The sequence below is a fragment of the Phyllobates terribilis genome, unplaced genomic scaffold, assembly GCF_046119375.1.
Source record: "Phyllobates terribilis strain yellow unplaced genomic scaffold, ASM4611937v1 Scaffold_2__4_contigs__length_985480577, whole genome shotgun sequence".
Taxonomy (NCBI): Eukaryota; Metazoa; Chordata; class Amphibia; order Anura; family Dendrobatidae; genus Phyllobates; species Phyllobates terribilis.
The window spans coordinates 613560634-613588110 of NW_027362762.1; the positions used below are offsets into that span (position 1 = coordinate 613560634).

The 27477-nt window shown below is 47.1% G+C and overlaps 1 protein-coding gene across 3 annotated transcripts in view; it reads right to left on the reverse strand.

The window, feature by feature from the left end:
- The window catches only part of PPARD (peroxisome proliferator activated receptor delta), a 404486-nt gene that overhangs the window by 212966 nt on the left and 164043 nt on the right, over positions 1–27477 (reverse strand). For 2 of the 3 annotated variants that reach the window (XM_073670643.1, XM_073670642.1), the window contains exon 2: positions 16460–16605. The exons of the other annotated variant lie outside the window; for it this stretch is intronic. In XM_073670643.1, the coding sequence (XP_073526744.1) occupies positions 16460–16605 (146 nt within the window). The remainder of the gene's footprint in view (positions 1–16459; positions 16606–27477) is intronic. 3 annotated transcript variants of the gene reach the window in all.

Sequence of the window (27477 nt, forward strand, 5' to 3'; positions counted from 1 at the left end):
TTCCATCCAGTCCAACTTTCCCTTTGCCTGGCCCTCACAGGGTATCAAATACTTAGGAATTCCTATTCATAGAGACCTCTCCCATCTATGTTATCTTAATTTTGGGCCCTTTATTGAACAACTCCATACAGACCACGGTTGGCAAGTTAGAACTGTAAGATTCACTACGTGAACCACTGGTGTTTTGTGGAAAAGCACATGTACACTGTGTTCCAAATTATTATGCAAAAAGTGTTTAGGAGTGATAAGGGAAGAATTTGTTTGTTTGTCAGTTAAACTCATTGATGGTGATGTGTGTCAGGGCTCTTTATATCACTGTAAGCAATTGCAGACACCTGTGCTAATTAGTTTGGCAGGTGTGTCCAATGAAAGGCAAGACTACTTAAGAAGGCTGTCTCACATTATTAAGCAGCCTACATTTTCTGCCAAAATGGGAAAGAAAAAGGATGTGTCGGCTGCTGAGAAGCAACAAATTGTGGAGTGTTTAGGTCAAGGCATGACTACAATCAACATTGTGCGATGATCAGGATGAAGTGTCTTGGCATTCAAGAAGTATGTAGCTGATTCACAGTACACACGTGTGCGTGCTGATAAGGGCAAATTGAGGACTCTTTCCTACAGGCAATTACGTCAGGTTGAAAGAGCAGCAGCAAAAAAGCCTTGTCATAGCAGCAGACAAGTTTTTGAAGCTGCTGGTGCCTCCAACGTCCCCCGAACAACAAGATGCAGGGTCCTTCAGAGGTTTGCAGCTGTGCATACGCCATCCTGTCGACCTCCTCTATCCACTTCACACAAGCAGAAACGGCTCCAGTGGGCCAAACATTACATGAAGACTGATTTCAAAACTGTTTTGTTCACGGATGAGTGCCGTGCAGCGCTCGATGGTCCAGATGGATGGAGTGGAGGATGGCTGGTTGATGGACACCCCACGCAAACACGGCTACAGCGCCAACAAGGAGGAGGTGGAGTAATGTTTTGGGCTGGAATCATGGGGAGAGAGATTGTCGGCCCCTTTAGGATCCCTGAAGGCGCTAAAGATGAACTCCATAATGTATGTGGATTTTCTCAAACAGCACTTCCTGCCATGGTTCAAGAAGAAGAACCGTGTATTTCACAGCAAGATCATTTTTTTGCACGATAATGCACCATCTCATGCTGCACATAAAACATCTGCATCTCTGGCTGATATGGGCATAAAAGGGGACAAACTTATGGTGTGACCCCCATGCTCCCCTGACCTCTACCCCATTCAGAACCTTTGGAGCATCATTAAAAGGAGTGTCTATGATGGCGGGAGGCAGTTCACATCTAAGCAACAGCTCTGGGAGGGTATTCTGTCCTCATGCAAAACAATTGAAGCAGAAACCATCCAAAACCTGACAAATTCAATGGACGAGAGAGTTCAGAAGCTCCTTTCGAACAAGGGGTCCTATGTGAAAATGTAACATCACCTAGACTAAAGTTTTGAGTTGAAAACTGTTTGATTTCAGTTTCTAACAACCTGCTAATGCTTATAATTTCAAAAATGACCATTTTTTTGGTCTTTATTAAAATGAAAAGGTTGATCGAAAAGTTTGGGGGATCTAAGAGTGTGGCAACCCAGTAGTCATGATTACTTCGAATTCTGACAATATGAGGGTCATGCTGCAGGTAGTGCAGCAAGAAGGCACTTATGTGTCTTGCGCATCTCGGAGCCCCAAAATTATTTTCCGAGCTAGATGAAGCTAAAAATTATTATTAATTTTAAATCTGGTGAAGCTTTAGTATAGATGGCCTAATAGGATCAGTGCTGCACACTGCTACAAAGCCCAAATTATTTTCCAGTCAAGATACAGATAAACATGATTAGTAATTTTAAATCTGGTGGAGCTTATTATAGATGGCCTAATAGAATCAGTGCTGCACACTGCTACAAAGCCCAAATTATTTTCCAGCCAAGATACAGATAAACATGATTAGTAATTTGAAAGCTTAAAACGGTTGGTAGGGTGATTTTAACCAATCATCAAGCTTTTACTCTCCCCAGGATGACACAGGGGTAGAAAAGTCGTTTCGGATCCATGATTTGTTCATCTTTATGAACGTGAGTCTGTCTACATTATCAGTGGAGAGCCGCGTGCGCTTATCTGTCAGCACACCACCAGCAGCGCTGAACACACGTTCAGACAGAACGCTGGCTGCGGGGCATGACAAGATCTCCAAGGCGTAAGTGGCTAGCTCCGGCCATTTATCCAGATTGGAAGCCCAAAAAGAGCAAGGGTCCAGTGACACAGTCATGGCTTCAATGTTTACTTGGAGATACTCCTGTACCATCGTCTCTAGGCGTTGACTATGTGTCAGACTTCTTGTCTCCTGTGGCCTTGCAAAGGATGGGCTAAAAAAGTGGTGAAATGATTCCGCAAAATTGATGTTACCAGCAGATACTGTGGTTCTGTTACGGTTTGAGTGCTGAACACTTGACGGTCCCACGGTTGGCAAGTTGGAACTGTGAGATTCACTACGTGCACCACTGGTATTTTGTGGAAAAGCACATGTAAGATTCTGCAATAGTCTCTGCTGATACTCCTGCATGCGTGCATCCCTTTCTATGGCAGGAATAATTTCTGCAAATTTACTTTTGTACCGGGGATCTAACAGTGTGGCAACCCAGTAGTCAGGATTATTTCTAATTCTCACAATTCGAGGGTCATGTTGCAGGTAGTGCAGCAAGAAGGCACTCATGTGTGTTGCGCATCCAGGAGCACCAAGTCCCTGTTGTGTTGGTGGCGAGGTAACAATCATGCTTCCTTCCTCTGTCCTCTCCCCCCAACCTCGCACAACAGAAATGTGATCAAGGTCTCCCTCATCTGATGAGTCTTCCATCAGTTCGTCCTCCACTTCTTCCTGGGCTCCTGCACCTTCCTCACTAGTTTGGCTGCTACCATGCGCCCTGGTAAAACCATCTCCCCCACCCTCACATGCCTGCCGCCTTGGTGCTGCCGACCGTCTGGACCTTGCAGATGTTAGCCCTTCCGCATACAACTCCTCCTCCTCTACTTCCTCCACCTCCTCTTGTGCCACCACCTGACTCCGAATTCTGTTTAACATGTGCTCCAGCATGTAAATCACCGGAATAGTCATGCTGATAATGGCATCGTCAGCATTAAACATCTTCATCGCCATTTCAAAACTGTGCAGAAGGGTGCATAGGTCCCTGATCTGAGACCACTCCTCCAGCGTGATTTGCCCCACCTCTGGATCTCGTTGGCCCAGGCTATACGTCAGAACGTATTGCACCAGGGCTTGTCGGTGCTGCCACAGTTGCTGCAACATGTGCAGAGTTGAATTCCACCGGGTAGGCACATCGCATTTTAGCCGGTGAAGTGGCAGGCCCAACGACTTCTGTAGAGATGTAAGTCGCTGAGCTGCGGGATGCGAACGGCGGAAGTGAGCACACAGCGACCGTGCCCTCTGCAGAAGGCCATCTAGTCTGGGATAGTGGGCTAAAAATTGCTGGACAACCAGGTTCAACACGTGAGCCATACAAGGCACGTGTGTGACATTGCCCCGGCGAAGGGCCGCACCCAGGTTTGCAGCATTGTCGCACACGGCCTTCCCTGGTTTCAGGTCCAGTGGAGACAACCATTCATGAAATTGGTTCTCCACAGCTGACCACAACTCCTCAGCTGTGTGACTCACATTTCCCAGACATTTCAATGTAAAAACCGCCTGATGACGTTGAGCCCTACTGCCAGCATAGTAAGGAGGTGTGCAGGATCCCTTCTGCGCAGTTAGAAAGCTTGTGGCATGACCAGACAGGCTTTGGGTGCAGGTGGAAGACCGAGAGGAGGTTGAGGAGGCAGAAGCAGTGGAGGAACTTTGACATAAAGAGGATTGACGCACAACTCGTGGGGACGGCAAGACTTGGACAGCAGCCCCTTGTCCTGCTGTCACCATAGTTACCCAGTGCCCAGTCAGCGACATGTAACGCCCCTGTCCATGCCTACTCGTCCAAGTGTCTGTGGTGAAATGCACCCTGTCACACACAGAGTTTCTCAAAGAAGCGGTGATGTTGTGTGCGACATGCTGGTGGAGCGCAGGCACACCTTTCTTTGAGAAGTAGTGCCGACTGGGCATCTGGTACTGGGGCACTGCGACGGACATAAGGTCTCGAAAATCCTCTGTGTCCACCAGGCGGAAAGGCAGCATTTCTGTAGCCAAGAGCTTGCAGATGGTGAAATTCAACCTCTTAGCTTTCTCATGGCTAGGAGGAAATGGTCTTTTACTTGTCCACATCTGAGGGACCGAGGGCTGGCTATTGTGTTTAGACAGGGTTGATAAGGGTGTCCCCGGCAAACTGCCGGTCTGTGAGGAAGATGCAGGCGGACATGTTAGGTTGCCTTGATCCAAAGGTGGTGCTATCGATGTCGGACAGCGCTCAACACCAGCTGGTGTTACCACCTCCAAAGAAAATGATGACCTGCCAATCACGCTGGCTGTTGCGGGTAAAGAGGTGGCAGGTCTGCGCCCCAAAACAGATGTGACTGCTGTCCCCCCAGTCACAGAGGATGAAGAGGCCGCGGATGCACAAGATATGGCAGACGGTGGTTGGCCCGGCCAGCTAGGCCGCATTGTAGCACACTGAGCTTCCCACTGCAACTTATGCTTCATGTCCATGTGCCGGTTCATGCATGAAGTACTCAATCTATGTATTTTTTGGCCTCTACTTAGCTTTTGCTGACAAATGTTACAGATAACACGAGTTGGGTCATCTTTATCGATCTGAAAAAATGCCCAGGCTATGCAAGGCTTAGCACCCATGCGACCTGAAGAGCCACCACGACTTGTGGTGAGAGGCAGAGTTGTGTTTGAGGATGCAGTTGTTGACGTGCTTCCAGTACTACGTCTCTGTCCAGGAAGGCGCAACCTGACCTCGTCGTCACTAGCATCTTCCTCCACCTCCTCTGCTGACCTCATCTCTTGGCTGACTGTGGGTTGACAGTAAGTGGGATCTCCAACCTCATCATCATCACCCTGTGCGTTATCACACCCGTCGTCCTCAGAGCCAACCTGTTCCTGCCCTGACAAGAAACTAAAGTTGTCGCTCCAATCAGGTATTTGAGTCTTATCATCGTCTTCCTCATTGTCTCCACCAACAGGAGTTACAGTTTGGGAATGAGGGTCTACATTATGGTCAGAACCTTCTGCGTCTGGTCCTGGATCCGACTCATAAAGATTCTGGGCATCAGTGCAGATCATTTCCTCGTCTGGATTCACAGAAGCGCTGGAGTCGACCTCTGATTCCCAGGCTATAGTATGAGTAAACAGCTCTGCAGACTCAACCATCTGTTCTACCTCATACTCAGATGGGCAGCTGGAGATTTGGGAGCTGTGAGGAAGCAAGTGCGATTGGGGTGACACCTTTGAGGACTGGAGTATTTGTGATGTTGAAGTTGATGTGGAGGAGAGCCCACTTAAAGGAGCACTTGATATCCGTTGAAGCACCTGCTGTTTTTGTGCCTCATCTGGAATTTGTAGCGATTGGCGTGGCTGTAAGAAAGGGATCTTATCACATTGTCCGCTAAAACAAGTAGACATTTTAGTTTGGCTGGAAGATGGTCTTTCTTCTGCAGATGTTACTGTTGCTTTAACACCTACCCCACGGACACAACATTTTTTCCCCTTCCCAACATGCCTATTCCCCTTTCCACCAGCAGCAGGCCTTTTTCCACTCATTTTGGTGGTTAACTAATTCACAACTCTGGAGTTGTTTGCACAAAAAAACAATGGATGGGAACCGAGCAGAGCTGAGTGGCCAAACTGTGGTATTAGGCCAAAACTATTGGCTGGGTTAGATGCAGAAAAAAATTATATTCAATTTGCAACCTGATGGAGGTCAGTATAGATGGACTAATAGAACAAGTCCCACACACAGCTAGAAGCCCAAATATTTTTTCAGAGGTAGATGCAGAAAAATTTTTTATTCAGTTTGCAACCTGATGGAGGTCTGTATAGATGGATTAATAGAACAAGTCCCACACACAGCTACAAGCCCAATATTTTTTCAGAGGTAGATGCAGAAAAAAAATATATTCAGTTTGCAACCAGATGGAGGTCAGTATAGATGGACTAATAGAGAAAGTCCCACACACTGCTAGAAGGCCAAATATTTTTTCAGAGCTAGATGCAGATAAAAATTATTTTTAATTTGCAACCTGATGGAGGTCAGTATAGATGGACTAATAGAGAAAGTCCCACACACTGCTAGAAGGCCAAATATTTTTTCAGAGCTAGATGCAGATAAAAATTATATTCAATTTGCAACCTGATGGAGGTCAGTATAGATGGACTAATAGAACAAGTCCCACACACAGCTAGAAGCCCAAATATTTTTTCAGAGGTACTGTAGATGCAGATAAAAATTATTTTTAATTTGCAACCTGATGGAGGTCAGTATAGATGGACTAATACAACAAGTCCCACACACAGCTAGAAGCCCAATATTTTTTCAGAGGTAGATGCAGATAAAAATATATTCAGTTTGCAACCTGATGGAGGTCAGTATAGATGGAGTAATAGAACAAGTCCCACACACAGCTAGAAGCCCAAATATTTTTTCAGAGGTAGATGCAGATAAAAATTATTTTTAATTTGGAACCTGATGGAGGTCAGTATAGATGGACTAATAGAGAAAGTCCCACACACTGCTAGAAGGCCAAATATTTTTTCAGAGCTAGATGCAGATAAAAATTATATTCAATTTGCAACCTGATGGAGGTCAGTATAGATGGACTAATAGAGAAAGTCCCACACACTGCTAGAAGGCCAAATATTTTTTCAGAGCTAGATGCAGATAAAAATTATATTCAATTTGCAACCTGACGGAGGTCAGTATAGATGGACTAATAGAACAAGTCCCACACACAGCTAGAAGCCCAAATATTTTTTCAGAGGTACTGTAGATGCAGATAAAAATTATTTTTAATTTGCAACCTGATGGAGGTCAGTATAGATGGACTAATAGAGAAAGTCCCACACACTGCTAGAAGGCCAAATATTTTTTCAGAGCTAGATGCAGAAAAAAATTATATTCAGTTTGCAACCTGATGGAGGTCAGTATAGATGGACTAATAGAGAAAGTCTCACACACTGCTAGAAGGCCACATATTTTTTCAGAGCTAGATGCAGATAAAAATTATATTCAATTTGCAACCTGATGGAGGTCAGTATAGATGGACTAATAGAACAAGTCCCACACACAGCTAGAAGCCCAAATATTTTTTCAGAGGTACTGTAGATGCAGATAAAAATTATTTTTAATTTGCAACCTGATGGAGGTCAGTATAGATGGACTAATACAACAAGTCCCACACACAGCTAGAAGCCCAATATTTTTTCAGAGGTAGATGCAGATAAAAATATATTCAGTTTGCAACCTGATGGAGGTCAGTATAGATGGAGTAATAGAACAAGTCCCACACACAGCTAGAAGCCCAAATATTTTTTCAGAGGTAGATGCAGATAAAAATTATTTTTAATTTGGAACCTGATGGAGGTCAGTATAGATGGACTAATAGAGAAAGTCCCACACACTGCTAGAAGGCCAAATATTTTTTCAGAGCTAGATGCAGATAAAAATTATATTCAATTTGCAACCTGATGGAGGTCAGTATAGATGGACTAATAGAGAAAGTCCCACACACTGCTAGAAGGCCAAATATTTTTTCAGAGCTAGATGCAGATAAAAATTATATTCAATTTGCAACCTGACGGAGGTCAGTATAGATGGACTAATAGAACAAGTCCCACACACAGCTAGAAGCCCAAATATTTTTTCAGAGGTACTGTAGATGCAGATAAAAATTATTTTTAATTTGCAACCTGATGGAGGTCAGTATAGATGGACTAATAGAGAAAGTCCCACACACTGCTAGAAGGCCAAATATTTTTTCAGAGCTAGATGCAGAAAAAAATTATATTCAGTTTGCAACCTGATGGAGGTCAGTATAGATGGACTAATAGAGAAAGTCTCACACACTGCTAGAAGGCCACATATTTTTTCAGAGGTAGATGCAGAAAAAAATATATTCAGTTTGCAACCTGATGGAGGTCAGTATAGATGGACTAATAGAACAAGTCCCACACACAGCTAGAAGCCCAATATTTTTTCAGAGGTAGATGCAGAAAAAAATATATTCAGCTTGCAACCTGATGGAGGTCAGTATAGATGGACTAATACAACAAGTCCCACACACAGCTAGAAGCCCAATATTTTTTCAGAGGTAGATGCAGAAAAAAATATATTCAGTTTGCAACCTGATGGAGGTCAGTATAGATGGACTAATACAACAAGTCCCACACACAGCTAGAAGCCCAATATTTTTTCAGAGGTAGATGCAGAAAAAAATATATTCAGTTTGCAACCTGATGGAGGTCTGTATAGATGGACTAATAGAACAAGTCCCACACACAGCTAGAAGCCCAATATTTTTTCAGAGGAAGATGCAGAAAAAAATATATTCAGTTTGCAACCTGATGGAGGTCAGTATAGATGGACTAATACAACAAGTCCCACACACAGCTAGAAGCCCAATATTTTTTCAGAGGTAGATGCAGAAAAAAATATATTCAGTTTGCAACCTGATGGAGGTCTGTATAGATGGATTAATAGAACAAGTCCCACACACAGCTAGAAGCCCAATATTTTTTCAGAGGTAGATGCAGAAAAAAATATATTCAGTTTGCAACCTGATGGAGGTCAGTATAGATGGATTAATAGAACAAGTCCCACACACTGCTAGAAGGCCAAATATTTTTTCAGAGCTAGATGCAGATAAAAATTATATTCAATTTGCAACCTGATGGAGGTCAGTATAGATGGACTAATAGAACAAGTCCCACACACAGCTAGAAGCCCAAATATTTTTTCAGAGGTACTGTAGATGCAGATAAAAATTATTTTTAATTTGCAACCTGATGGAGGTCAGTATAGATGGACTAATACAACAAGTCCCACACACAGCTAGAAGCCCAATATTTTTTCAGAGGTAGATGCAGAAAAAAATATATTCAGTTTGCAACCTGATGGAGGTCAGTATAGATGGAGTAATAGAACAAGTCCCACACACAGCTAGAAGCCCAAATATTTTTTCAGAGGTAGATGCAGATAAAAATAATTTTTAATTTGGAACCTGATGGAGGTCAGTATAGATGGACTAATAGAGAAAGTCCCACACACTGCTAGAAGGCCAAATATTTTTTCAGAGCTAGATGCAGATAAAAATTATATTCAATTTGCAACCTGATGGAGGTCAGTATAGATGGACTAATAGAGAAAGTCCCACACACTGCTAGAAGGCCAAATATTTTTTCAGAGCTAGATGCAGATAAAAATTATATTCAATTTGCAACCTGATGGAGGTCAGTATAGATGGATTAATAGAACAAGTCCCACACACTGCTAGAAGGCCAAATATTTTTTCAGAGCTAGATGCAGATAAAAATTATATTCAATTTGCAACCTGATGGAGGTCAGTATAGATGGACTAATACAACAAGTCCCACACACAGCTAGAAGCCCAATATTTTTTCAGAGGTAGATGCAGAAAAAAATATATTCAGTTTGCAACCTGATGGAGGTCAGTATAGATGGAGTAATAGAACAAGTCCCACACACAGCTAGAAGCCCAAATATTTTTTCAGAGGTAGATGCAGATAAAAATTATTTTTAATTTGGAACCTGATGGAGGTCAGTATAGATGGACTAATAGAGAAAGTCCCACACACTGCTAGAAGGCCAAATATTTTTTCAGAGCTAGATGCAGATAAAAATTATATTCAATTTGCAACCTGATGGAGGTCAGTATAGATGGACTAATAGAGAAAGTCCCACACACTGCTAGAAGGCCAAATATTTTTTCAGAGCTAGATGCAGATAAAAATTATATTCAATTTGCAACCTGATGGAGGTCAGTATAGATGGACTAATAGAACAAGTCCCACACACAGCTAGAAGCCCAAATATTTTTTCAGAGGTACTGTAGATGCAGATAAAAATTATTTTTAATTTGCAACCTGATGGAGGTCAGTATAGATGGACTAATAGAGAAAGTCCCACACACTGCTAGAAGGCCAAATATTTTTTCAGAGCTAGATGCAGAAAAAAATTATATTCAGTTTGCAACCTGATGGAGGTCAGTATAGATGGACTAATAGAGAAAGTCTCACACACTGCTAGAAGGCCACATATTTTTTCAGAGGTAGATGCAGAAAAAAATATATTCAGTTTGCAACCTGATGGAGGTCAGTATAGATGGACTAATAGAACAAGTCCCACACACAGCTAGAAGCCCAATATTTTTTCAGAGGTAGATGCAGAAAAAAATATATTCAGTTTGCAACCTGATGGAGGTCAGTATAGATGGACTAATACAACAAGTCCCACACACAGCTAGAAGCCCAATATTTTTTCAGAGGTAGATGCAGAAAAAAATATATTCAGTTTGCAACCTGATGGAGGTCAGTATAGATGGACTAATACAACAAGTCCCACACACAGCTAGAAGCCCAATATTTTTTCAGAGGTAGATGCAGAATAAAATATATTCAGTTTGCAACCTGATGGAGGTCTGTATAGATGGATTAATAGAACAAGTCCCACACACAGCTAGAAGCCCAATATTTTTTCAGAGGAAGATGCAGAAAAAAATATATTCAGTTTGCAACCTGATGGAGGTCAGTATAGATGGACTAATACAACAAGTCCCACACACAGCTAGAAGCCCAATATTTTTTCAGAGGTAGATGCAGAAAAAAATATATTCAGTTTGCAACCTGATGGAGGTCTGTATAGATGGATTAATAGAACAAGTCCCACACACAGCTAGAAGCCCAATATTTTTTTCAGAGGTAGATGCAGAAAAAAATATATTCAGTTTGCAACCTGATGGAGGTCAGTATAGATGGATTAATAGAACAAGTCCCACACACAGCTAGAAGCCCAATATTTTTTCAGAGGTAGATGCAGAAAAAAATATATTCAGTTTGCAACCTGATGGAGGTCAGTATAGATGGACTAATACAACAAGTCCCACACACAGCTAGAAGCCCAATATTTTTTCAGAGCTAGATGCAGAAAAAAATTATATTCAATTTGCAACCTGATGGAGGTCAGTATAGATGGACTAATAGAATGATGCTATGCCCAAAAGATTTTACTTCACTAGGTGCAGTAAAAAAATTGGTATTCTATACACAGGTGGTATGTCTTGCAACACAGATAGGCTACTCCACTGACTAACACACTCTGCAATAGGCCAAAAAGGATTAGCTTTGCTAGATTCAGCCAAATGCTGTGAAAAAAACTTGCACAGCACTGGCACAGACCTGCCTGGCAAAAACTGATAGGAACTGATGTAACCTAGTCCTGAAAAGGACTGCAATTACAATTAGTCTTTACTCCCACAATCTATCTATTTAAGAGCACAGACCTGCCTGATAAAAGTCGTAGGAAATGCTGTAACCTAGTCCTTAAAAGGACTGCAATCACAACTATTCCCTACTCCCAAGCTATCTGTAGATTTGTGCGAAAATTGGCTTGAAATTAACAAGGTATAGCGCACACAGCAACAGCGGTGCCGTCTAACACGCAGCTGCAGCAGTGAGAAAATGGTGGCGACGGGGAAAATGGCTTGGTCTTATAGGGCAAGGACATGTGACATACACTGCCAATGACACATGCCCTTGCTTGTGTGAAAAAAAGCACTTCGCTCCGTGTGTGCGCTGCTGATAGGCTGACAGATTGCACCTCCCCACTGCAAATGCGGGAAAGAGAAAAAAAAATGGAGATCTTCATTATTCCTGCAGAGATCCATCCCCTGCCCCTCCCCCCACCCCGCTGTACACTCAAACTGCGTATTAACATTAATTTTCATCATTACTGAGAAAAAATCCAGTTATGATTTTGGTGCACGAACAGTTATCGAACATAACCTCGAACAGTCGAATTTTTCTCAAATTGTTCGTGTTCGCCGAACGGCTCGAACACCGCCCAAAACAGCTCGAATTTGAGATTGGCGAACAGTTCGAGTAGAACAACGCTCATCTCTACTGAAGACACAGGAGGAAGAAGCACCTCTTGTAATACTGGAGAAACTCAAGGAAGATGTAGTTCATACAGTTCTAGGAGACTTCCCTGCAGACTGGCCTCAACTCGATGGAGCAGTTATCATACCAGTGATACACTTCTGTCAACCACCAGAAGAGCCTCCACCGCAAGAAGAATCTGTGAGCGCCCTAGAAGAACCTGCTCAGGAACAGGAAGAGTCCCCAGTAAGAGGAGGATCACCAGTTGAAGCACAGCCTGAAGGCCCAGTACACAGTGTACTTGCCAGTCCCATAGAGAGATTGAGGCAGTTTATAATTTACCCGCACGTAGATCTGATAGGTTAATCGAGAGTGCATGCACAGACACCAGTATCACCCCAGTGCTACGAAGGTCCACACGCAGCACACAAAGCCAAATCCCTGCCAGGTATAGGAAATAAGTGCAAAGTGCCTACATTGTAAATAGTTACCCAGTTGGGTATTGCCTACTGTTATTTATTGTGTGAACTGAAAATAATGTGTTCACTTAGTTACCCATAAGGGTATAAAGACTTGTAGGCTGAGGACTGTGAGCAGCCAAAAACTGTCCATTGTAAATAGTTGCACTTATCAAAGTGCCCCCTTATTTGTTTCATATTAAAAGGACCACAGAACAAAAACCCATTTGGCATGGCCGAAGACGTGGTCCAACACCTGGATCACTTATGCCCTGTAGCCACGCCCAGGGCCTACGTTGAGGGTTTTCAGGCGGGTCCCTCATGCTGCTCTTGTTACACCTTCATCAGTGAAATGGACACCTAGTGACGGGACTTACTGTAACATTGTTATTGTTATTGTTATCGCAATTGTTACTTTTTGTTACCTTTTAAAAATGCTTCAGTCCAGGAGTACTGAATTGTACTAGGGGGGAAGGAGGCACCCTGCTACTACAGGTACCACAGGACCCAAAAGGTTGCATGGACGGACTTCTCCACAAGAGGCCCTCTCTACAAACAGACACCTCCACCCTTCCACCTCAAACCACCAGAGGGAGCCCTGTTAGGGATATATATATGGAGGGTGGAGTTAGTCAGTCAGTCAGTCAGTTGTTCAGTCAGAGTCTGAGAGCAGTGAAGACGCAGTACGTCTGCTGCTGTACTGAGGGCCCCGAGTGTGGCCGAGGCAAGGAGAAAGGAGAGAGGAGTTAAGGGGGACAGAGGAGCATCTGAAGCTCACCCCAGGACACAAGCTGGACACCAGGTCCGTGCCTACAGGGTTCTCTACACCCAGTAGGGACAACCGGCATACCAGGAGACTTCCAGACCTCTGGTTATTCTGAAGCTACCATCAATTACAGGACTAGGAACCACGAAGGCCCCAGCATCTAGGGATAGTGGTTGCCAGAGAAAAGTCCTACTACCAAGCAGTCAGGAGAGACAGCAAAACAACATAGAAGCTAGGCCAAGTTCCAGGCTGGCCAGAAGTTTAGAAAGAGGAAGACATGGACCAGGAGGGCTACAACCTGCTCACTGGGGAGAGTCCTGAAGTGCACCCTTCCTATTAAGTACCCTGGACCCTACCTGCCGTTACACCAGTAAAGGTACTGAAGCGATTCCCCTGTGTGTGTGTCCGTCATTCCCCCTGACCCGACCGGGCCATCTCTCACCTGCATCCCTTCCATCAACCCTGCCCCGGGGGCCCGCTCCACCAGTGGGGAGCAGAAACTTCCCAGCTGCCATTCCATCACTCCCCGGAGGTCTGCAGCAGTTCCGGTAACCATTACCGGGAACCACAGGTGGCGTCATGAGACAAACTGTTAACAAAACCCCTTTTAAAGAGTGACCCCAGGGTACGGGCCCGGCAGCCGACTGCCGTGACATCTCCAAGGAGGTAAAGGCCTGGGTACCGAGTCTCCCCCATATCCCCCTGGGCGAGTCAGTCACACTACTGTGCTGCGATTCTCTAGCACGAGAGAATCACAGCATAGGTGCGGAGGAGACGAAAAATCTATTATCTCCATGGCTTGACTCGGCGTATATCGGACTGCACTGGGATGACATCCGAGTGCAGTCACATGTTTCACTTGCACCCATAAACTGCAGCTCACTCGCACCAGTACAAGGCTGTTAAAAAATAAAAAATAAACGGTGCTGTTTTCACCTTCGCCGGGGCCACAGGCTGCACAGCTGACATCAGATTGGCAGCTAATCAGTGAGCACTGTGACCCTGAAGGGGCTATCCCATCTACATTGGCAGAGCTGCTGAGCTCACTGTTTGGCTGGCATTGACTGCAGTGCTGATGTCACACCAGCAACTTGGCAGAAACTTGGACCAGTGGTGAAGACTCGCCAGAGGCCTCAGTCAGTTTTCTTCTCCACTTTCTATTCTCCATGCTAAGTGTGGCACACACAGACACCCAAAACAAAGATTGAGTTCTCTTTTTATCTGATTTCAGGTGTGATTTTCATATTGCCCACAACACACCAGTTATTTGCCATAGATGAGTTTGAACGAGCATCACCAGCTTGAAACAAAGTAGTTTACCAAAGGTGTCATCAATTTTTTCTGGCCCATTTTTGGGTTTTTGTGTGAAATTATGTCCAAATTGCTATTTTTTCTTAGGTTTTTTTTGTGTTTTTCCAATACATACAAAGGAAATAAACATGTGCATAACAAACATTTGTGACTGCAATAATTTTCTGGGAGAAATATTTAATTTTCTCAAATAATTTTCAGGGTGCCAACACTTTCAACCATGACTGTATATGCACCAGTTCCAGTGTCTCTTGTGTGATGTATACAACCGTGTTGATATCTCCTATGTGACTGTACATATAACATAGGAGACACTGGGACTAGTCTATACATATCTCATTTGAGACACTGGGACAGGTATATGCATCACAGAGAAAACCCTGGGGCTAGTGCCTATACAAGTATCCATTTACGGCCTGTGGGCCAGAGGTTCCCCAGCCCTGATGTACATTATACCCAAAGGGTTCAAAAGTCGATTTTTAAAACATTAGATACTATATACACTGAAGAGCAAAAGGATAACAAGGTTTTGAAGTTTTGACTTTCAGGCTTCATATCTCACCATCCACTACTGCTTCGAACGTGAGGCTATGAACTTTCTATAGACAATCATCTTGGCTATCTCATACATAAATTGGGCTTGAAACTATTTAGCATATGATTAGTTATGCAGATTCTTGTCATGTCACTGCACTGTTATTGTTTTGGTCCTGGTGGTGGAAAAATCTTTTTCTTCCTGTATACTACAAAATGCAACCTGTTCTCACATTCCCTAATAGCTCAGTGTGTTATTAGGTTGATTTCCAAGCAAAAGGTTACTGGTTGGAATCAAGCAGCAGCCATGAAGAAAATTTCCCCCAAAAAATGAGAAACAGCATCATCCAGCTCTTTGATAGCGGTCTCATGGCCAAGGAACTTGCCAAACTGCATCATGTGAGTGCCATGACAGTTAAAAGAATACAAAATGAAGTCCATCCATCCATTCAAAACCAAAGAGGTGGCTGTCCAGGCAAATATCGGAGTCAACAAATCGGCTCATGACAAGGTCTATTAGTTCTGGAGCGACAAACACCGCAGTGGAGGTGTCTCGTATGCTTTGTAATAGTGAGATTACAGATATCCATGCAGCCCCCATGTGACGCATGTTACGCAAGTCTGGAATGGTGGCTCGAATAAAGGTGAAGAAGCCGCAACTTCAATATCATCATAAGAAGCGTTGGCTCGAGTTGGCGAAAAAGCATGAAAAGTGGTCAGTAGAAGATTGGAAACAGGTGATTTGAAGTGATGAGACTGATGGGTGCAAATGGGTCTGGGAGAAACAAAGGAAAAAGAAGCTAAAGGCTTTGGTTATTCTGGTCGCTTGTGCACCTTTTTCTACCACACTTTTTCCTTCCACTCAACTTTCCATTAATATGCTTGGATATAGCACTCTGTGAACAGCAATCTTCTTTAGCAATGACCTTTTGTGGCTTACCCTCCTTGTGCAGTGTGTCAATGACTGCCTTTTGGACATCTGTCAAGTCAGCAGTCCTCCCCATGATTGTGGAGCCTACTGAAACAGACTAAGGGACCTTTTTAAACATGTAGGAAGCCTTTGCAGGTGTTTTTTATTAATTATTCCAATTTACTGAGATAATGACTTTTGTGTTTTCATTGGCTGTAAGCCTTAATCATCAACATTAACAGAAATAAACACTTGAAATAGATCACTCTGTTTGAAATGACTCTATATAATATGAGTTTCACTTTTTGTATTGAACTGAAATAAATCAACTTTTTGATGATATTCTAATTTAGTGAGAAGCACCTGAATATGGCCTTCTATAGATGCCTCTCAGAGTAAAAAAGCTGTTTGTCTTACCTTACAGCCTTCACATGCATGCACCCCATAATGGAAGCCTGAAGCTTTGTCACCACAGATCTTGCAGTCCACATTATGCACAATTTCTTGATGCACCGGAGAACCTGGAAGTTGCTCACATGAAGAGAGAGATCTAGGTGGGATTTCTGCAATATTAAGGTGACACTTGATGTTAAATGTTTTTTTCATCAAATTACAACAGATGTGATCAAGGATGAGTGTATATAGTAACATAGTAACATAGTTTTTAAGGTTGAAGGAAGAATAAGTCCATCTAGTTCAACCCATAGCCTAACATGTTGATCCAGAGGAAGGCAAAAAAAAAAACATGTGGAAAACACAAAGCTCCACATTGGGGAAAAAAATCCTTCCTGACTCCATACGACAATCAGACTAGTTCCCTGGATCAACGCCCTATCAAGGAATCTAGTATATATAACCTGTAATATTATAGTTTTCAAGAAAGGCATCCATGTGACGCGCCCCTGGGCCTGTGTCGCGCTGCGTTGCGCACGCGGGAGCTTACCCGGAGCCGGATCTCTTGAGGGTTGTAGTCTCGTGGCGGCGAACCGGTCCACGCCCAGGGAGTCAAACTGAGCGGCGATGTACTAGCAGTAGATGGTTGGTGACTACGCCACCCGTTGAATGCAGCTATGGAGCTGCCGCTGCAGGGCAGACCGCTGAGGCCGGTGGAAGGATGGTGCAGCGTGGATGGTATAACCCCCAACGGGAGGGGTATGGCCTCAGGGCAGCCGACGTGGATGATGGGGGTAGCAGGAACCACTCAGAGACGGTGCGGTGTAGTTCAGGGTCTTTACTGGTGACAAAGATAGACCCTCCCGGAGTACTTGCTAGTGATAGGGGCCTGGTCAGTCCTTGAGCAGATGGGATCTCCCCTGGCCAGGCGGAGTTGTAGGCCTCCCCAACTAACTGTACTCTTCTGGCTACCTTGCTAGAGGCGGGAATAAGTAGCCCACGTCCCTGAGTGTACCGTGTGGTGCTCACCCGTATGGCCGGTGACTCGGGGCCTTCTAATGGCTTCCGCTCCACGATGGCGGTGCTGGTCCCACGCGTGTGACCGTGCCTTCGGGCTTCTGGGCCAGAGGACCTGAAATCCTCTGCCGGACGGTTTCTGCTGCTGGGTAGGAGTTAGTCCCCACAGCCTCGGACTCCGGGTCCGGTAAGAAATCTTCTCAGTCAGGGCGAGCTCTGTAGCTGCCAGCCCCTGACTCGTTGTAACACTGCTCCCCACAGAGCTCCTGATGTTTCTTGCTATGCTGCTTCTCTTCTCTACTCTTGTTCTGTCTTCTTTCTCCCTAACCCTGCCTCAGCCCCGGGTTTATATAGGGGAAGTCCTTCCCCTCCCAAGACTGGGCAGGAGGTGTGGCATGCACAGGATCCCTGACCAAAGGACCCCCCACCTGCTCTCAGACGTAATATCTCTATCACTGTGGCAACCAGACCCCTGGGGTGTCACATTCCCCCCTAGTGAAATTTAGTACTCCGGGACTAAACATATTTTTTTTTTTTTTTTTTTTAGAAAAACATAACAAGGTATAACAATAACAATACAATAAGAAAAACACATAAGATGGTTACGGCGTGTCCGCAACCGGGTGCAGTTTTGAAAAGCAAGGTGTCCATTTCACCAAAACAGGGAGACGTAACCAGGTAGGGGCCTGTCCTGCCCCGAGTCCTTAACAGTCTTTAGTCCATCCTGGGTTACGCTCCAACTATGTACAAGGATTCCCGGTAAATCCACCAAGGACTCCTAAAAAGAACTAGAAACACAAAATTATACACAAGCAACTATAAACAAGTAAACATTATAAGATAGCTTAAACATTTAGATCCTCCAACGTGCGGGTAGCTGGCCTCTAGTGGCCCTAGTGGACCTACGGAGCTGACTGTCTGGCCCTGAACTACAGGGTGTAGGAGCTGTCAAGGGTAAACTGGGCAGCTGTCTATGGGCCCTCTGGCTCACTAGGGGTATGGCAGGCTCACTATAAGCAGAGGGTTGATTTTCCGGGTCTGCTTGTGTAGAGTCTTCTGCCTCCTGGACTGGCTGTTCTTCCAGCTCTACCGGTTGCTCCGTAGGTTCTTGGGATGATGGTTGGAGGAAGGTGAGTACGGGTACCACAACTGCACCATTGACTTGAGTCCAAGACCGAGGGAAGTCCCCGAGCACGGTACTAACCATATCTTCCCTTTCCTCTACGGGTCGATGGTCTTCTTGTTCCTCTTCAGGGTTCCTCAGTTGTTCGGGACACTTCTTCAGGTGGTCCCGGGATACAATGGCTGTGGTTTCCCCCCGTCTTTACTGATGGTACAGACCTTCGGGTTTTCGTGGCTTGAGGGCAGTACGGTGTACGGGTCCTTCTCCCACTGGTCGTCCAACTTGTGGAGCCGTCTCTTCCTCTTCAAGACCTGCTCTCCGGGTACCAGGGGAACAGCGGGAGCATACTGGTTGTAAGTTTTCTCTTGTCTTTCCCTAGCCTGACAGAGACTTCGCTCCACGCTCTCCTGTACTCTCCGGTACTGCTGCTGCCTCTCTGTGTCCCAGTCTGTTTCTGGTGAAGTGTCCTCGGGTGTCAGGACTCCCATTTCCAGGTCAACAGGTAACTTACCAGGTCTTGCCCTCATTAGGTAAGCCGGGGTACAGTTGGTGGAACCTACCGGGATGTGGTTGTATAGGTCCACCAAATCGGGCAACTTTTCAGGCCACAGACTGCGTTCTTCCAGGGGCAACGTTTTTAGAAGATCCATCACCACCTGGTTCATTTTTTCACAAAGTCCATTAGTCTGCGGATGGTAGGGTGTCGTCCTTATCTTCCGGCAGCCATACAGATTGCAGAATTCCTGGAAGACCTCCGCTTCAAAGGCAGGTCCCTGGTCCGTCAGCACTTGGTCCGGGTACCCGTGTGGACGGCAAAAGTGCTGCTGGAAGGCTCTAGCTGCTGTTTGAGCCGTTAAGTCCTTGACGGGGACGACAACCAGAAACCGGGAGTAATGATCTACGATGGTTAACGCGTAGACGTAGCCACTTCTGCTTGGGGTCAGTTTTACATGATCCAAGGCTACCAGTTCCAACGGTTGCCGGGTGACGATGGACTGCAGGGGAGTCTTCTGGCTGGCGCGGTCCTTCCTTCTCAGGTTGCACGGGCCACAGTCTCTGCACCACTTCTCAATGGTTCCCCTCATGCCTACCCAGTGGAATCGCTCGCGCAGCAGGAACTCCAGCTTCTTCCACCCGAAGTGTCCAGCTCCGTCGTGGTATGCCTCCATCACCATGGCTGCGTCTCTTCGTGGCACCACTACTTGCCAGAGTAATTCATGCGTCCGGGAGTTAACCATTCTGTGGCACAACTTCCCTTTGTAAAGGAACAGTCGACTCTTCTCTGCCCATAGTTGTTTGGCTTCCTCCGGAGCGTCTGGTTCAAGGCGAGCCTCCGGCCGAGTCAGCATCTCCTTCACCAGTCGGACGGCAGGGTCGCTGTCTTGCGTTTCCGCCCAGTTGTAGTGAGGTAAGGGGTTCAACGTAGCAGCCTGCTTACTCCTTACCCGGTGGGAATACTGGATAGTCCCATGACGGTGGAACGCAGGGAGTTCAATTTCCTCCAGTCCCTCCGGATCTTCTCCTTCGTCCGGCAGGTTGGGCATCCTGGACAGGGCGTCCGCGTTAGTATTGGAGCGCCCTGCCCGGTATTTGATTATGAACTCGTAGTTGGACAGACGGGCCATCCACCTCTGCTCCAGGGCACCGAGTCTTGCCGTGTCCAGGTGTGTCAACGGGTTGTTATCCGTGTACACGGTGAACCGGGAAGAAGCAAGGTAATGCTTAAAGCGCTCAGTGACTGCCCATACCACGGCCAGGAACTCTAGCTTAAATGAGCTATAATTCTCGGGGTTCCTTTCGGTGGGTCGCAGTTTTCGGCTGGCGTAGGCGATTACTCGTTCTTTCCCCTGCTGGATCTGGGACAGTACGGCTCCTAGCCCGATGTTACTGGCGTCGGTGTAGAGGATGAAGGGCTGGCTATAATCCGGGTACGCCAAGATTTCATCCCCCGTGAGGGCCATCTTCAGCTGGCGGAAGGACTCTTCTTCTAGCTCTTCCCATTTGAAGGGCGGCTTCTGGTTCTTGGCCTTCCGGGACTGGCCTATCAGGAGGTCCTGCATAGGCGCTGCCTTTTTGGTGAAACCGGGAATAAACCTTCGGTAGTAGCCTACCAACCCGAGGAACTGCCGCACTTCTTTTACGCTGGAGGGGCTTGGCCATCCCTTAATTGCGGTGATCTTATCGGGGTCGGGAGCCACTCCATCAGCGCTCACCACGTGTCCCAGGTACTGCACCTTTGGTTTCAGGAGGTGACACTTGGAGGGTTTCACCTTTAGGCCGTAACTCGCCAGAGCTTCGAACACCTCCGCCAGGTGTTTCAGGTGGTCCTCATAAGTTTTGGAGTATACGATGACATCGTCCAGGTACAACAGGACCGTCTCGAAGTTTCTGTGGCCCAGACAGCACTCCATTAATCGTTGGAAGGTTCCTGGGGCGTTGCAGAGTCCGAACGGCATGCAGGTGAACTCGCTAAGTCCCATCGGGGTGGTGAATGCGGTCTTCTCCCGGTCCGCCTCTGCTACAGGAACCTGCCAGTACCCGCTAGTGAGATCCAAGGTAGAGAAGAAGTTAGCAGACCTTAAAGCAGCCAATGACTCCTCTATCCTTGGTAAGGGGTACGCATCCTTGTGTGTGATACGGTTGATTTTCCGGTAATCTACACACATCCTCATGGTGTTGTCTTTCTTTTTGACTAAAACTAGCGGGGCTGCCCAGGGGCTACAGCTATCCCGGATTACCCCAGCCTCCTTCATGTCTCTAAGCATCCCCTTGGCGTGTTGGTAATGTGCAGGGGGTACGGGTCGATACCTCTCTTTTATGGGAGGATGATCTCCCGTGGGGATGCGGTGTTCTACCCCCTTGACTCGCCCGAAGTCTAACGGGTGTTTACTAAACACTCTCTCATACTCTTGAACCACCCGGTAGACTCCCTGTTTCTGGTGGGAGGGAGTGGAGTCAGTTCCCAAGTGTAGTTGCTGACACCAATCCTCCATTACTTTCTTAGAGCCGTTACCTTCCTCCGGGTGAGATGGAGGCAAGGGTTCCACAGACTGTATAGAGTTTTGGTTGATGGTATATAATTTTGCTAGCGTGGCATACCGGGGCAGGTACACTTCCCTCTCCCCGATATTGATTATGCGAACGGGCACCCTCCCATGGCGTACATTGACCACCCCCCGTGCTGTCAAAATGGTGGGCCTACTGTCTGAGTAAACTGGTTCTACCATTGCCTGGTAATCTCTACCTCTCAGACCAATAGCTGCCCGGCACCAAATCATCATTTCGCTTTTTGGGGGCATGGCAATAGGGAAAGGGTCACACATTCTTACGCTACCAATCTCACCGCCGGAGAGTTCCACCTGTTGCCGTCGCATCAGTGCCCGGATCTCTTTCTGGAGCACTCGCTGCTCGCCGGAGCTGGCGTTCTTGGCAACCTGCTGTAGAAGGAAAATCACCTCTGCAAGACAATTCTCAATTACATTAGTTCCTAGAGTTATTTTTGGGTGGCTCTCATGTTTGTCAATGTCTACAATGATCAGTCCCTGTGCTGCCAGTTCGACTCTACCGATTTTGATGGTCACCTCTTTAAATCCGATCTGTGGCACGGGCTGGCCATTGCTGGCGATGATACTCAAGTCGTCGTCAGGGTAGCGGGTAATATCCGAGTCATTCCAGTACTGCTTAAAGAGCACCTACGGGATAGTGGTGACCTGTGACCCGGTGTCCAGTAGGGCACTCATGGGAATGCCATCCAGTACCACAGGCAAGACTGGACGTCCTCCCACATATCTGTCGCGCCAGTTCGATGGGCCTGGTGATCTTTTTCCTGGGGGTTGGCCCTCTACCCCAGGTTGTGCCCGTTTAAAGAACAGTACCTTTCCATATGTCCGGGTTGATTGCAGCGGCAGCAGATGGGTCGTCCGTCCTCGCTGTATCGGTCACTGGGTCTTCCTCTGGCCGGTGGGGTCCTCCTTGGTCGACGCCACGGGATGTCCTCCGGTCCGGATGCCAGCTGGATCTTCCCTGGGGTGGAAACCTGTAAAGACTGCACAGTTCGGGTTAGCGCAGCAACGCTCTTAGCTAGCTCTTGGACCTGATGGCGTAGGTCTGGAGCCGGGTCATTGTCCAAAGCCTGCGCATCAGCTCCCACAGGCCCTGCCGACAAGGGCGCCGCCTCCTGGTGGTAAGTGATAGCTGGGCGCCTGTGGGTCACAACGCCACCCGGTGCCGGTTCTCGGAGCACCCGGATGGCTCTGTCCTTGAACTGTGCAAAGTCCAGATGGGGATCCTGTAAAGCCATTGCCCGCAACTGGGTTCGGTGGGCATTGCAATATAAACCCTCTATAAATTGTTCAGTCAACAGCCTGTCCTCGTTTCCCACCCCATCAGGGTCGGTCTGCTTTATGGCCCTCAGGGCCTCTTGTAGGTTTAGTGCATAGTCCCTTATACTCTCATGCGCTCGCTGCTTGCACCCGTAGAATCTAAGCTTAATCTCGGCTGAGGTGCGGGTATCAAAGGTGTCCTTCAGCCGGGTTAGTATCCCTGCGACAGTCTTCCTCCCAGGTGGCCAGGATTTTACTTCCCTTTTGGCTGCCCCGGTTAGTTGGGCCACCAGGATGCTCACTTTTTGCTCTTCTGTGAGGGGGTACACCTGGAAGAGGCTATCCAGCTTTTCTCTAAAGTCATGCAGGGTATGTGACTCCCCTGAGTACTGGGGTAGCCAAGCTGCTCCCGGGATATAGGGCATGGTGAAGGGCATAACTGCAGCAGCGGTGGCGCTGGCGGGGGTTGAGGCAGTGAAGCTCTCCTCCGTATCCGACATCTTCCTCCCCCCTAGTGGACCGTGGCCTACCTTGCGATGATCCTGTTCCGTAGGCCGCGGCTCCGCAGTGGATCGTCAGGGTTGAGGACCTTCCGTCGCGCTCCGGTGACGTCGGCGTCTGCTGGGCTCCTTCCAGGACCTTACGCAACGTCCGGACGTGAGGCGGGGCTTCAGTTCTCGCGCGCTTTCGGAGTCCACGCCCCTCTTCTTCCCGCGCGGCGTCCTCAAGATGGCGTCCAATGGCGGGAAAACTCCACGGATGGCGGGAAGAAGGTCGAAGATGGCGCCGGATGGCGGGAAAACTTCGCGGATGGCGGGAAGAAGGTAGAAGATGGCGCCGGATGGCGGGAAACCTCCACGGATAGCGGGAATCTTCACCACTGGTAAGTTTGAACAGTCTTTGCTTTTCAGGCACGCAGTACCCGGTGGTTGCGGGCACGAAATCCTGCCGACTACGCCAAAGTTGACGCGCCCCTGGGCCTGTGTCGCGCTGCGTTGCGCACGCGGGAGCTTACCCGGAGCCGGATCTCTTGAGGGTTGTAGTCTCGTGGCGGCGACCCGGTCCGCGCTCAGGGAGTCAAACTGAGCGGCGATGTACTAGCAGTAGATGGTTGGTGACTACGCCACCCGTTGAATGCAGCTATGGAGCTGCCGCTGCAGGGCAGACCGCTGAGGCCGGTGGAAGGATGGTGCAGCGTGGATGGTATAACCCCCAACGGGAGGGGTATGGCCTCAGGGCAGCCGACGTGGATGATGGGGGTAGCAGGAACCACTCAGAGACGGTGCGGTGTAGTTCAGGGTCTTTACTGGTGACAAAGATAGACCCTCCCGGAGTACTTGCTAGTGATAGGGGCCTGGTCAGTCCTTGAGCAGATGGGATCTCCCCTGGCCAGGCGGAGTTGTAGGCCTCCCCAACTAACTGTACTCTTCTGGCTACCTTGCTAGAGGCGGGAATAAGTAGCCCACGTCCCTGAGTGTACCGTGTGGTGCTCACCCGTATGGCCGGTGACTCGGGGCCTTCTAATGGCTTCCGCTCCACGATGGCGGTGCTGGTCCCACGCGTGTGACCGTGCCTTCGGGCTTCTGGGCCAGAGGACCTGAAATCCTCTGCCGGACGGTTTCTGCTGCTGGGTAGGAGTTAGTCCCCACAGCCTCGGACTCCGGGTCCGGTAAGAAATCTTCTCAGTCAGGGCGAGCTCTGTAGCTGCCAGCCCCTGACTCGTTGTAACACTGCTCCCCACAGAGCTCCTGATGTTTCTTGCTATGCTGCTTCTCTTCTCTACTCTTGTTCTGTCTTCTTTCTCCCTAACCCTGCCTCAGCCCCGGGTTTATATAGGGGAAGTCCTTCCCCTCCCAAGACTGGGCAGGAGGTGTGGCATGCACAGGATCCCTGACCAAAGGACCTCCCACCTGCTCTCAGACGTAATATCTCTATCACTGTGGCAACCAGACCCCTGGGGTGTCACACATGCCCTTCTTAAGTTTTAGTAGTGAATCACTCATTACAACATCATGCGGCAGAGAGTTCCATAGTCTCACTGCTCTTACAGTAAAGAATCCGGGTCTGTGATTATGATTAAACCTTCTTTCCTCCAGACGTAGAAGATGTCCCCTTGTCCCCGTCTCAGGCCTCAGAGTAAAAAGATCAGTAGAAAGGTCTTTGTACTGTCCCCTCATATACTTGTACATAGTAATAAGATCACCCCTAAGCCTTCTTTTTTCCACAGTAAATAACCCCAAGTGTAATAACCTGTCTTGGTATTGCAGACCCCCCAGTCCTCTAATAACCTTGGTCGTTCTTCTCTGCACCCGCTCTAGTTCAGCTATGTCTTTCTTATACACCGGAGACCAGAACTGTACACAGTATTCTAAGTGTGGTCGCACTAGTGACTTGTATAGAGGTAAAATTATGTTCTCCTCATGAGCATCTATGCCTCTTTTAATGCATCCCATTATTTTATTTGCCTTTGTAGCAGCTGCCTGACACCGGCCACCAAACGTGAGCTTGTCGTCCACCAATACACCCAGGTCTATTTCAGTGACAGTTTTGCCCAGTGTTTTACAATTAAGCATATAATTATACATTTTATTTCCTCTGCCCAAGTGCATTACCTTACATTTATCCCCATTAAAGCTCATTTTCCATTTATCAGCCCAAGCTTCTAGTTTACATAGATCCTATTCAGGATGCTAATAAATGTCTCCCATTTGCTTTGTGTAGTTTTATGTCTCAGGACATCGTCCCAGTTTATTGCACTAAGATCATCTCTCAACCGTTGGAAATTTGCCTTCCTGAAGTTTAGTGTCCTTGTAACCCCTATACTACACATCTTATTAAAGGTTACATGAAAACTTATTATTTTGTGATCACTATTACCCAAGTGACTGCCATCTCGTATATTTGATATGCAGTCTGGCCTGTTGGCTAATATTAGGTCTAGCAGTGCCCCCCTTCTTGTTGGGTCCTGAACCAGTTGTGAAAGGTAATTGTCTCTCATAGTTGTCAGAAACCTATTACCTTTGCTGGAACTACAGGTTTCTGTTCCCCAATGTATTTCAGGGTAGTTGAAGTCCCCCATAATAATGACTTCTCCTTGAGTCGCTGCTTCATCTAATTGCTTTATGAGGATATTCTCCGCTGCTTCCATTATTTTTGGAGACTTATAACAAACCTCTATCAGTAATTTATTATTTTTTCCCCCTCCCCTTATCTCCACCCACAGGGACTCTACATCAGGGGTCCTCAAACTTTTTAAACAGGGGGCCAGTTCACGGTCCCTCAGACCATTGGAGGGCCGGAATATAGTTTTTTAAAAAAACTATGAACAAATTCCTATGCACACTGCACATATCTTATTTTGTAGTAAAAAAACAATACAGGAACAAATACAATATTTAAAATGAAGAACAAGTAAAGTTAAATCAACCGGTATTTCAATAGGCAGGTAACTGTACCCAATAGGCAGCATAGGTCCTCAATAGGCAGGTAAATGTCCCCAATAGGCAGCATCGGTCCCCAATAGGCAGGTGAATATCCCCAATAGGCAGGTAAATGTCCCCAATAGGCAGGTAAATATCCCCAATAGGCAGCATAGGTCCCCAATAGGCAGGTAAATGTACCCAATAGGCAGCATAGGTCCCCAATAGGCAGGCAAATGTCCCCAATAGGCAGGTAAATATCCCCAATAGGCAGCATAGGTCCTCAATGGGCAGGTAAATGTTCCCAATAGGCAGGCTGTTTCCCCCTTATAATGCCATATGCAGGCTGTTCCACCCCTTATAATGCCCCATGCAGGCTGTTCCCCCCTTATAATGCCCCATGCTGGATGCCACCCCCCATATAATGCCCCATGCAGCATGTCACCCCCCCCATATAATGCCCCATGCACCATGTCACCCCCCCATATAATGCCCCATGCAGCATGTCACCCCCCCTTATTATGCCCCATGCAGCATGTCACCCCCCCCATATTATGCCCCATGCAGGATGTTCCTTTCCCCCCATATAATGCCCCATGCAGGATGTCCCCCCCCCACATAATGCCCCATGAAGGATGTCCCTTCCCCCCCCCATATAATGCCCCATGCAGGATGTCACCCCCCCCATATAATGCCCCATGCAGGATATCACTCCCCTGTCTTTATAATGCCACATGCAGCATGTCACCCGCCCATATAATGCCCCATGCAGCATGTCACCCCCCATAAAATGCCCCATGCAGGATATCACTCCCCTGTCTTTATAATGCCCCATGCAGCATGTCACCCCCCATATAATGCCCCATGCAGCATGTCACCCCCCCATATAATGCCTCATGCAGCATGTCACCCCCCCATATAATGCCCCATGCAGCATGTCACCCCCCATATAATGCCACATGCAGCATGTCACCCCCCCATATAATGCCCCATGCAGCATGTCACCCCCCCATATAATGCCCCATGCAGCATGTCACCACCATATAATGCCCCATGCAGCATGTCATCCCCCCATATAATGCCCCATGCAGCATGTCACCCCCCCCATATAATTCCCCATGCAGCATGTCACCCCCCCATATAATGCCACATGCAGCATGT